Source organism: Arachis duranensis, chromosome 10 (genome assembly GCF_000817695.3).
Source record: "Arachis duranensis cultivar V14167 chromosome 10, aradu.V14167.gnm2.J7QH, whole genome shotgun sequence".
In the NCBI taxonomy this organism is placed as follows: Eukaryota; Viridiplantae; Streptophyta; class Magnoliopsida; order Fabales; family Fabaceae; genus Arachis; species Arachis duranensis.
In genome coordinates, this window is record NC_029781.3 from 91,122,543 (window position 1) to 91,136,057 (window position 13,515).

The 13,515-nt window shown below is 33.6% G+C and overlaps 1 protein-coding gene across 1 annotated transcript; it reads right to left on the reverse strand.

Moving 5' to 3' along the window:
• Window positions 1–12,741: 12,741 nt before the first annotated feature.
• On the reverse strand, window positions 12,742–13,224 carry LOC107470822 (protein MAIN-LIKE 2-like). Its single transcript, XM_016090248.1, has one exon. The coding sequence runs from the start codon at window positions 13,222–13,224 to the stop codon at window positions 12,742–12,744; it is 483 nt and encodes a 160-aa protein (XP_015945734.1).
• Window positions 13,225–13,515: the final 291 nt, after the last annotated feature.

Below are 13,515 nucleotides of genomic sequence, written 5' to 3' on the forward strand. Positions count from 1 at the left end.
TAATAATAATTACTATGCACATTTTTATTTAAATTTAATAAAAAATTTATATAATTTTATGTATTATCCCGTGTAAGACACGGGAACATACACTAGTAAATCTAAAAGTTCATATATAATATTTTTTTAAAAAAAGATCTTTCATTAAATAATATTAATAGAATAATAATTATTTTATAGTAAAATTAATGCTTGTTGAAAAAGGGTTCATTCATATCATGCTAGTCAATCATAACTTTCAGTTCTTTCTAATATAAGTTGGTTTAAACTACACATTATAAGATTAGACTATAATATTATCTCTTATTTTATGGGTGAAGAAAAAGATAAGTTACAGCTTTATCATGTCCTTTAGACAAAATATTTCTCATACAAAATATTCAATTTTATCTTATCTTTTAATATTTTATTGTAAATTTTAATGGTTGAAATTATGGAAACAAAAATATTTCAATAAAATACGATGGTATAGGTAAACTGCTTCCTTAAATCACACTCTCGTACATAAAACAATTACTCCATCATGAATAACAAAATAAAATAAAATAAATTAATTAGCGCATACTAAAAATAGAGGCCAATCGCTTGTTCCATTTTTATCCAATCTATGTAATCTTGTTGAATAATCTATATCGTGATTTTACTAAATATAAAATTAGTAATGTTGTGATTATATTTTTTGTAAATAATATATAAATCATCTGTTAAATTAACTGTATTTAACCAAATATCATTTTACTACTAATTTTATCATAAATCAATTAGAAAAATACAATTCATAGACATAAAAATTTTAAAATAGAATTGATTATGCAACCACATTAATAATATCAAATTAAACTTTTAGATCATCATTAATACATGATAAAATAACATCTGTCGTCCCCCTATTACTCTTAATTTCAATTAGGGTAAAGTACTAAATTAATTTTTTATATTTGGACATAATTTTGGTTTGATTCTTAAGGTTTTCTTTTTGAATCTAAAAATATTTTATTTAACTTCATGTAGTCCTATCATGAGGTCAAAGTTAAATAATTAATGAAATGTCCTACATAACAACAGTATAAGAACAAGATTGATAATCTGGAGAACAAATACAAACTCCACAAGCACAAAATCAACCGTGGATACATCAATATATTTATTTATTATTTTCACAACAAGAAAAGAGAGCTATTTTAACATGATTTTTTTTAACGGCTATAGTTAAGTGTAAAAATTAATATATATTTTTGACAAATATCACAAATGTCAAATTTTTTATATTTTTTTATGAATAATTTGATTGTAAAAAATTACTCCTCAATTTTGACACTTATTTATTTTTAACTTTCTCCATTATTCCTTTTCTTCGTTGAACTTCGTCAATTTTAGCATCACAATGCTCTCAATTTGGGATCATATTACTCATTCTTTATCTTCAAAATCTCAGTTTGTTCTTCAGTTTCAAGATCTCATCTCATTCTTTGTTAAAAAATTTTGTTGAGAATTTTTTATGGTCAATAAGTGTCAAAATAAATAGTATTTTTGACGATTAATAAGTATCACAAAAAATATATTCTCAAATTTTTCTAACAAATTATTTTTGACGGCCAATATTTATCAAAATAAAATTTAATTTTTTTTTTACAATTACTTATATGTCAAAAATACTATTTTTGACAAAACTTTTATTAACATATTTTCATAGTTAAAATAGTGTCAAATTTTGTTTTTTGACGAATTTTAATTTTTTTTGACACATAATAATTCTAAAAAAAGTCTATATTATTGTAGTGTTTTCTTACCATTTAAATCAAATATTTTTTATAGAACTAAAGAGAATGATAAATAAATATATTGATGTATCTACAGTTGATTTTGTATCTCTAAAACTTATATTTGTTTTCTATATTATTGATCTTGTTTTTATACTGCTGTTATATAGAATATTTCGTTAATTATTTAACTTTACCTCGTGATAAAACTACATTAAAATTAAATAAAACTTTTTTAAATTCAAATAACCCTTTAAACCTTAAGAACCAAAATAAGATTATGTCCAAATATAAAATATCATTTTAATATTTTAGTCTTTCAATTATTTTATTTCTTACAAGGTCTATCCACTTTACTCAAACATGTGATAAACGAATAACCTAACTTTTTTATAATAGTATGATAATTTTTTTATGAAATGACAAATAATGGCATTTTTATACACAATAATTTTTTGTATATATATTACATGATTATTGTGAGACTTGTTCAAAAAAGAAAAAGAATGTCACCGTTTGAGTGTACCTTAGCCAAGACATATCACATCTGGCCGGAGAAAATGGCTTTTTTAAATTTGCATATGGACAAACTGATAAGTTTAATTAAAGAAAACTTGTTAAAAAAAATTCGGTTGTATGTCTACATACACTGTCCAAACTTCATGTCCATATATGTTTCATTCACAAATATAGACCTTGTGTATTTTTTTTTTATTACTACGGTATCTAAAAGTATTTGTCTAACTTATTAAAAAAAATTAAAAATTAATATTTAATTTTAAAAGTATAAAAATAAATAATTTATTCTAAAAAAAATACTGCCATATGTGAATCTCTTTTTATAATTATTACTTTAACTTATATACATATATATTATATAATTATTTTTTATTCAGGTAAAAAAATTAAATAAACAATTATATAAGTAAAAGTATGGATTAATAATTAAATTAGTCCTTAAAAAATAAGATATTTTTTAAATTTATTCTTGAAAAATTTTTTTAATCAATTTGGTCCTTTAAAAATTACGAATTAAGTATATCTATTCTTCAGTTAGTCTTTCACAATTTTCGTCAACGATTGATGATATAAAATATTAACTGATAGCATACATGGCACATAACACATAATTGTAAAAACTGGACCGGACCGGCCGATTTGACCGAAAAACCGGTGAATCGGACCCCTAACCGGTCCGGTTGAGTGATATGACCGAATAAGAAAGAGAACCGTTGAGAACTGGGTTGAACCGGCCGGTTTTGATGAAAACTAAAAAACCGACAGTTTCTGGATAACCGACCGATTCGGAAGCGGTTTTTCTTAATTCATTTTCCAAAACGACGTCGTTTTGGTTTATAAAAAAAAAAAAATCGTATACGCGGTACCCCCCAAACCCCACTCCCAGCTTTCACTTTCCACTTTTCCCCCAATCCTAATCCCCTAACGGCTAACCATCTCCACCACCACCTCACCTCACTCTGTCACAGTGTCACTCACCCAGCCACCGCCGCTAGCCGCCCACCGTCGTCTTCTTCGTCTCACCGCCGGACACCTATTCTGAAGTCTGAAGGAACAGAACAGACCCGCGGCTCCGCTTCGTCCCTGTCTCTCATCGCCGTCGCCGTTTCCGCACCGTCGCCCTTGCCGTTGCCTCGCCGTTGCTGCGCCGTCGCCCTCGCCATTGCCTCGCCTTTGCTGCGTCGTCGCCCTCACCGTTGCCTCGCTCTTCTGCTCTGTCAAACAGGTTAGATCCAGTTCTCCTCTGTTCTGCACTTCTCGCTGTTATGACTTATGAATAATGTTGTTCTGCACTTCTTCTCTGTTCTCCAGCAACCTTAAACTGCACTTCTCCTATTTTATCCAGCAACCTTAAACTGCACTTCTCCTATGTTATTCTATTCTGTGTTGAAAACTTAAAATTTCTGGGATGAATATGCTTGTTGAAATATGAACAAAGGCACAGAAAACTGCAACAGGAGCAACAATGAGGAGAATTATCAGTGCCAATGATCTCACATCTGGTCCAAATATAAACCTACCCTGAAAGAAAAATTTCTGCAAAAGAAAAGCACGGAAAACATGAATTAGTAAGCATCTCCTAAGTGATAAATTGGCCAGATACAGTAAGTAATTCAAATAATATGTAGCAATATAACTAAATTTTCCTGTTCAATAAATGTTTTGTAACAAACAAATTACAACATGAAAAGTACAAGGACATTTGGACTTGATTCTCCGATGACCACCAGAAAAATGTTCCCAAATCAATTTCTTAGAAATTAACATTTGGTGATTCCTTAAATTAGAGGAAGAACAACATAGTAGAATGTTTGATTCACTTTGATCATGTCCACTTCTTATGTATTTAATTTTCCATCCAGTTTTCCAGATTCTTTCAATAGAACAATATCTCAGGCATTGATCAAATCATAAGTAATAACTTGCAGCCTCCATTGCCTCCAAAGCAATTAGAGATTTCGAAATATTTCATCAACGGTTAGAAAGAAACAGAAAGTTCAACATTTTTTATCCTACCCAAATAAACTATACTAAATTTGACACGCCAATCAGACAACCAAATGGATGTTATAGCTGCAAGGCTTCATTAGTCAGTTCCTCAGAGAAAAAACACCCTTAGAGACATATTTCCTAAAAAATTAAATTAAGATGTAGCTCCACATTTGTCAGATGAAGAGCAACTTTCCGACTTCGAAATCACTCCTTGGATTTAGTTTATGAATTGTTATTCTTATTGTGTTTAATTAAGATACTAATGTGCTAGTACTAACTAATTTCATGTTTATCTCTCTATTAGTTATATTTAAACTTTGAAACTTGGTTGTTTTTAAAATGTTGGTGAAGAACTAAAGATATGATTTTGAATTTATTAAGTTTATGACTATTTTTAGTATTTTATATTTTTTATTTATGTGAAACCAGTTTTATCGGTTCAACCAGCGATTTATCGGTTGAACCAATAAACCAGTAAACCAATAACTTGACTGGTTTGATCACTGGTTCGGTTTTTACAACTATGACATAACATGTTTAATTAGATGTTGACTAAATATGTTTATGAAAATCTATTAATTTAGTCATTAGGTCATATTAGGAATAGAATTTTTGTAATTAGAAAAAAATGACTAAATTAATAAATTTTTATTAATATATTTGATTAATATCTAATTAGATATATCATGTATTATATCAATTTTTGAAAAATATTATTAATAAAATAATTAGAGAATAAATATAATTAGTTTACAATTTTTAAAAAATTAATTTAATTAAAAAGATCTTTTAAAAATAAATTAAAAAAATCTTAAATTAATTTTACTATTAACCCATAAAAATATAGTTAGATAGAGTGAGTCCTTGTTGCAAGCAGAGTTAGGGTAAACAATTAAAAAATCCTGAGATATGTATTTATGGAGTTGAGTCGAATAATAAAGCAAATACAACCTGCCCTGCCCTATTATGATCTGTATATATGAACTTAAACATAAAACGAAAAGTATAATTATCTAATTAAGGAGTTATAAAAAAAAATTAGATAATTTTTTATTCAAATAATTGTCTATCACAAATAATCGGCCGACCAAACAATTCCCTGTATGGATTGTGATTTTAATAAAATTATTTTATAAAGGAGGATTTGAATTTTTTAAAATTTGAATTTTATTTTAGAGAATAAAGTGTGATTTTTATTTTTAAATATTTTTTATATTTATTTTTAGTCTCATTTATAAAATAAATGGTAAAAAATTACATTTTACTCTCTAAAATAAAATTCAAACTTGAGAGGATCCAAATTCTATAAAAGATAGTGTCATATACACCCGGGGTCTCTTAGCTTCATGTCGTTTCATCTACTGTGTATCAGTGTATGCCACATATCCCCAATGTTGTTTAGCAACTCACACCTGTCATGAAAATCATTTTTTATCGACCAATTTATTTTATTTTTAACAACAATAAAAATAATTATTAATATATTTTTAAACAATTAGATACTAATTATTTTATATTTTGCGTTAAAAAATTTAATAATAATTATACAATTTTTATTGACTTTTTTTGTGTTTATGTAATATGATTGTAAAATTATTCTGTTAAGATTTTTTAACGGAGTTCCTACTGCTGTTAAGACTACATTGTCAACGTCAATTAAATCTCAATATAAGTCTATGTAATCTGCATGGTTGAGACAACGAGGGATGAAGATTGAATCGAGGAAGACAACCAGAAAGGAGGTAGGAATGTGATTTTACTGGAAGAGGCAGACATATCAGAAGGTATTAACGCTTGCTCCAATAGTCCCTATGACAGACTCTTTGCTTCCAAAACCTTTTCAGTTGGAACCATGGGGAATGCTTTAAAGGCTATATGAAAAAATTCGAAAGAATTTAGCGTGAGTGACAAAGGGGATAATTCCATCCAATTCTATTTTAATAAAGAAGTGGATGTTTTGCGTGTTGAATGTGGTTCTCCATGGCTATTCAAAGATTATGTGCTCCATGTCAAGAGATGGAATAAAGATCAGAACTGTGATGAAGAGATTATTTCCAATTTTTCAGTTTGTGTTCAATTTTGGGGTTTGCCAGAATCGTTTAAAACCCTCGAAGTTGGACGTAAATTGGGAGAGAAACTGAGCACAGTATTGGAGGTAGGTAAATTTCAGATGCGAGGCAGAGAAACTAGGATTGTGAAGGCCAAAATCAATATTGATGCTGCTAGGCAAGTGGGAGATCAGTTAATAGTGGCACGATCTAATAAAAAGAAGGTAGAAGTGGCACTACGCTATGAGAGACTTGAAAAGTTCTGTACCTATTGCACAAAATTGGGACACGAGGTGAAAAACTGTCATGATCTGCTGAAGAACATAGAGAGTGATATGGTAAAAGAGGATGACATTGGCGAATGGGTTAAAGCTAGCCAAGTAAGAATGCGAATCTACTCTGAAGGAGAAAGAACATTCAACAACTCAACCCAAAATCAGAATAAGGCCACTCAACGTAAGAAAAAATCGGTCTTAAACTGCTTATTGAAAGAATTTGCAGGGATGTCAATGCAAGAAGGGAAGCAAAATTTGAAACCACAAGACACTGGTAATAGGAAAGCACCTGAGTCACCTCAATCAGCCAATTCTAGAACAGAATGCATGGAGGTTATCATAGCTGGTCAATCCAATACCAAGGAGGATGAAGGGCAGCTTATGCAATTCGCTATTGGGCAGTGTCTCACCACAGAGAAAGGTAGGAAGTGAAAAAGGTTAGCAAGACAAGGTGCTGTAAAGTCAGATAGTAAAAGTGAACCCAAAGGAAGGTTGATGAGTGGTATAGCTAAAGGATCTACAAAGAAAGCAAGAGCAGAGGATGAAAATGCAGTTGAACAGATGGTGGAGGGTGACAGCCTACAAATGGCACCCAAGGCACCATGAGAACTATAGTTTGGAATTGTCGGGATTTAGGAAGAGCCCTGACAATTCACACCTTAAAAGGGATCTGTAAATCCCACTCCCCCGAGATTGGCATATTGTTAACTCGGCAGGAGTGGCAGGAGGACTTGTGCTAGCTTGGAAAGACAGCATCAGTGTTCAAATTATTAGCAGTGGAGAATTTTTTGTGGCAGTCGAAATTAAGGAAGTCGAAAGCAGTGAGGTATGGGCATTCATTGGTGTCCATTTGAGTTGTTCAGAACAAATTCGATCCTTACAGTTTGAGGAGCTTACAACAATGAGTCAACACCTGGAAGGAAAAGTGGTAATAGCAGGCGATTTTAATGCTATAACAAGCCAAGCGAAAAAGGAGAGTGGAGGCCAAAAATCAGCAACCACCATTGCAACATTCACTAATTTTGTTGACAGTAACAAAATAGTGGATATTGGAATGGTGGGGCGCCCTTTCACGTGGAAAAATCGAAGACAAGGAGAGGATTTGGTAAAGGAGAGGATTGACCGCTATTTAGTTGGGATGGAATGGAAGCTGAAGTTTTCGAATGCAGTGGTGCACAGGCTCACAGAGTCAGGCTCGGATCATGCTCCAATTTTGATGGAAACCGAACCTCAATCCTGGCATAGTAAAAGGCGGTTTAAATACTAGGAATGTTGGTGTGGAGAAGAGGATGTCAAGAGAATTGTCAGTGAAGTGTGGAGAATGGAAGTTGTAGGCTCGGCTATGTTCTCCTTGGCTCAAAAGTTGAAAGTTTGTAGACATAGACTAGTTCAATGGCAGAAAACTCACAAAGTAAACTCCCGGAAAGAAATTGAGGATCTTCAAGCTAAACTAGAGGAGTTGCGGGTGGCTAGAATCAATGGGGGAGAGGAGGTTACCAGTTTGGAGGAGAAGTTGGAGCTAGCATATTTGAAAGAAGAGAGCTATTGACGAGAAAAATCTAGAGTCAAGTGGCTAAAAGAAGGAGATCAGAACACTAGATTCTTTCACCAGAAATTTTAATCAAGGATGCAAAGGAACAGAATTTGGAGATTAGTGGGGGAAGGACAATGAGATTGCATCGAAATCGGAGGATATTGCAAAGGTAGCTGAAGACTACTTTTGCGATATTTTTACTTCTTCTTGTTCGGCTAATCCAAATCCATACTTAGAGGATTTGGAGCCTAAGGTTATAGCTTCCATGAACCATAGACTCCAAAGGCCAGTAACTATGGACGAGGTCAAAAGAGCTATATTTAGTGTTCATGCTTAGAGTGTTCCTGGTAATGACGGATTTACATCTAAGTTTTTTCACTTTTTCTGGGATATAGTTTGAGGTTGACGTTTTTAAGACAGTGAGAAGTTTCTTTCACAGTGGCAGAATTCTAAAAAGTTTCAATCATACTCAAATTTGTTTGATTCCAAAGGTGCCAGATTCCAGTGACATGGCTCAAGTACGACCGATCAGGTTGTCTTCAGTTATGTATACAATTATTTCTAAAGTTATGAATAATTATAAGCCAAAATTAGAGTGCGTTTCTCAAAGGTAGACTCATTTCAGATAATATTCTAATTGTCCACGAATGTATGCACTATTTGAAAAATAAGAGAAGTGGGGCAGAGTATGAGGTGGCTATTAAACTAGACATTAACAAGGCTTATGATAGGGTTGAATAGCATTTCTTATGGTATATTATGGATAAGCTGGGCTTTGATGCTAAATGGATTAATTGGACTAAGGAATTTGTAACGACTGTTTCTTACTCTGTCGCTGTGGAAGGTCAACCTTTTGGCTATTTTAGGCCAAATAGGGGCATCCGACAGGGTGATCCCCTATCTCCATATCTCTATCTTTTTTGTGCAAAAGGGCTTTCCTTCTTGCTACACAAGGCAGAGCAAAACAGATTAATTCAAGAAGTTCAAGTTAATCGGAGATGCCAAACAGTTAATCATCTTTTGTTTGTTGATGATTCAATCCTTATTTACAAGAGCACACCTAATACAAGCCAAAATATTCTAGAATTGCTAGTGATCTATGAGGATTTCAGTGGGCAAAAAGTCAATTTGAATAAGTCGGCTATCTTTTTCAGTCACAACACACCTCAGAACATAAGATTAGCAATTGCTCAGACACTAAATATTGAACATATCGGAGCACAAGACAAATACCTGGGGCTATCCTCTATAGTTCAAAAATCAAAGAAAGCAGCCTTTGGAGCTATCAAGGATAAAGTTCAGAAGAGGATTATGGGTTGGAAAAGAAGTCTATTGTCATCAGGTGGCAGGCACACGCTATTGAGAGCAGTGGGGAGGCAATTTCTATTTATACACTCTCTTGTTTCAAGCTCCTGGACACGTTGTTGACTGAGATTCATAGCATGCTCTCGCAATTTTGGTGGGGTCAAAAAGGCGCAGAACGAAGAATGGTTTGGATTAAATGGGACACAATGACGAGACCGAAGAAAGATAGAGGGCTGGGGATCAAGGATCTAAGGGCGCAAAATTTGGCTTTATTTGGCAAGCAATGTTGGCGTCTAATGAAATACCCTAATTCTACTCTATCAAGAATGCTCAAAGCTATCAGATATACAGATTTCCTACATGCAGAGATAGGAAGCGTACCGTCGTGGGGCTGGAGAAGTGTTCTTGAAGGGCGCAAGGTGATCGAGAAAGGCTTGATATGAAAAATAGGCTTTGGTACTAATGTTCGCATGTTCCATGACCCCTGACTCCCACTACTAGTGCCCCTTAATGTCCCTCAAAATGCACTCACAATCCCGTCAAATCTGCAAGTGTATTACGTTAGTGCGTTACTAAATCCTGATAGAAGCTGGAATAGAAATATGATTGAGTCAATTTTTTCAGTTGATATATGCAATAAAATTTTTTCAATCAAACCAACAGACGAGGATGAAGTTAATTGGTGCTGGACAAAATCTGGTATATATGAAGTTGGGTCAGGATACAAAATTGCTTATGAATTCTTTTATTCTCCTACTTCATTGAGGCCCCAGAACATACAGAACAACAGAGTCTGGAATAGTATTTGGGAATTGAAATTACCTCATAAAATTAAGGTTTTTCTATGGAAAAGTCTTCATGAAAAGCTTCCGGTGTTGCAACAAGTTCACAGCCGGTTCGCATCCACTCTTGCCACTTGTCCAAGATGCATGTTGAAGGCTGAATCAATTTCTCATGCTTTGTTCCAATGCCCCCTGTCTTCAATAATATGGAGCTTAAACTTAATAACCCCTAACCTATGGATGAGAGAAGAAGAGACATTTTTCAATTGGTGGCAACAAGTCTTATCCTGGGTAGCGGCTCAATTCGACGGTAGACAAAAGACCTTTCTTATAGCGGCACTGTGTTGGAACACTTGAAAAACGAGGAATCGGTGTGTTTTTGAGAAGGTAATAAGGCCGACACCAGAGATAGTGAAAGAAACTAACAATTTAGTGCGTGAACTCGTGAGTCATTCCTGATAAATGCTACTAATTTTTTTACTCTTACTTTATTCTTTTCTAAGTTCTTAATCTTTTAGTTATAGTTGGTGAGAAATGAAAATATTTAATTTTTTTATACTTCTTTATAGAAACACTTTTATTTTATATTAATAAAATAACATTTATCTTTTGAAAAAAAATGTAATATGATTGTATGTTTGTTAACTAGAATGATTGGACCTAGTGATATTTGGGTTGATGCGTTAATACTTAATAAGATGTGTGGTTTTAGTGGTGAATTAGCATGTTGATGTTGTTTGGATTTTGGAATATTCATAATTCATTGGTGGTTTTAGTTTACTTCAGATTCGGATCGGATCTTGGATATGCATGTGGTTATCATTGCACGATAAGAAAAGCAGTTCAGCTTATCTGTCTTTTCAATAACTTTTATATAAAATAATTCATATGCATGGAACACGCGGGGATCATGTAATCATACCCTTGCACAATTATTTCTGCCACGGACCCACGGTAATACATCTTGGTTTCGGACATATTTTTAGGTAGGTTTAAAAAATTTTATCAAATGAAATTACTTATCTCAAATATTTAAATTAATAAAAAAAAGATAATATTAATAGTTATTTTTTTATTTTAAAATTTATTAAAAATTAAATTTTTGACTTTTTAAATATAAAATTATGATATTATATCATAAAATTATTAATTGATAATCAATGTTTAAAATTTTAAAATATTTATTGTGTATTTTTAGTGAAATAAAAAATTCAAAATTTTCTCTTAATATTAATTTTTTTTTTGTGCCTATAGGACAGATTTAGCTAATCGCTCTTTAGTTTATTAGTAGACATTAGAATCATCCTTGATGCTTTAGTTCTAACTTCTAAGTGAAAATTCAGATAAAAAACTTGACTGAAAATTGAAATCCTATATAACACAATTTTTCAAATGGATTGATGATGATGAGGATGATTTTTTTAGATATGATATTAGGGTGTGTGTAATGCGGGAATATGATGATTATAGGTGATTTACACTGTTATGGCGGCGGTGAGTTTTTGGCATTTAGGGGGAAGAAATCGGTGGCACCGATTTGAGGTAGGGGAAATCGGTACCACCGATTTGTGTGAGAGAGGGGGAAAAATCGGTGGGACCGATTTGTGGAAGGGGAGGATGTTGGGTATGAAATCGGTGCCACCGATTTTGTGTGGTCTAATTTTTTTTTAATCCGGGATCAGAAATCGGTCCCACCGATTTGGGTGTACAGCGGTCGGTCCCTCCGATTTGTCATTAGTCAACACAAAAACGGATGTTGGTATCACAGAAGCCCCATTTCTTCCTCGTTCGCTAATGATCATCCTCTTCTCCTCTCTTCTCTTCTCTTCTCTTCTCTGATTCTTGTCTTTCATTTGTGTAAAAAAAATTTCTGTGAGGCCGGGAATAGATAGTGTTATGGATGATAGAGTTGTATTGAAGATTTATTACTACGGGCAGATCTTATTACAAACATATGAGGGAGTTCAATTCGTGTGTGAAAATCCATTAGATGTTGTTATTCCATTCACATTGTCATTTGAGGAGTTGAAAGGTGTGATTTGTGAGAAGATAGGCACGCAAAGATGTAGGAGAATATCGTGTATTTTGTACAGGTATCCGTTACCTGTGTTTGGCGGGTTTGTTCAATTTCAAACCAAGTATGTGATGGATGAAGCGAGTATGCAGGAAATGTTTTCAATGTACATGGAAAATCGCCACCGAATATCGTGCATCGAGTTATATATTGAGTTTGAGCAATTTGAAGCAGACCGTAACATTGAGTTGGAAGATTATAATAGTGAAAGCGAAGATGAATTTGAAAGTAACTATGAGATCGTCGGTCCAGGCGAGGACGAAGAAGAAGCTGTTGGCGACATGAACGCAGATGTGGCGGAAGTTGCAAATGCACTAGCAAACCCGCATCCGTTTCAAGAGCCTTCTTTCATGCGGTCGTTGGATTTGGGGGCTATACAAGTGTGCCAAGCATGCCGAACCCCAACTAAACTGTATGATCTGGCCGAAGTTGCGGAGCAAGGGTAAAAATTTTCAGTGCACCCCTGCACCCGACTTATCTGCAAATAGAACTTTCCCAAATAACAACATTATGTGACACTTTACATACATCTGCATGCTAACATCATCATTCAACACTATACGATCTCTCACACCCCTAAACCACGTTAACTTTATAAAGCTCCCTCTACATTCATTTTTGCTGGGTGCAACTCCAAAGTGGTGCAAGCACTCGGCTTCCAATGCCTCAAAGCTACTCATGGTCGGACCTGTAACTGGAAGACCATTTGTTGGCAGACCGAGAATTACCGCCACATCCTCCAAGGTCACGGCACACTCACCAACCGGAAAATGGAATGTATGAGTCTCGGGCCGCCATCTCTCAATCAGAGCATTAATCATTGCTGACTGGCCTTTAATAACTCCAATTTGGGATACATAATAAAATCCAGTCTCGCGTAACTGTGCCTCAACAATTTGGTTATATGGATCCGGCGGGTGTAAATGATCGCACATCAACATCCTCTTCTCTTCTCTTCTCTTCTCTGATTCTTGTCTTTCATTTGTGTAAAAAAAATTTCTGTGAGGCTGGGAATAGATAGTGTTATGGATGATAGAGTTGTATTGAAGATTTATTACTACGGGCAGATCTTATTACAAACATATGAGGGAGTTCAATTTGTGTGTGAAAATCCATTAGATGTTGTTATTCCGTTCACATTGTCATTTGAGGAGTTGAAAGGTGTGATTTGTGAGAAGATAGGCACGCAAAGATGTAGGAGAATATCGTGTATTTTGTACAGGTAT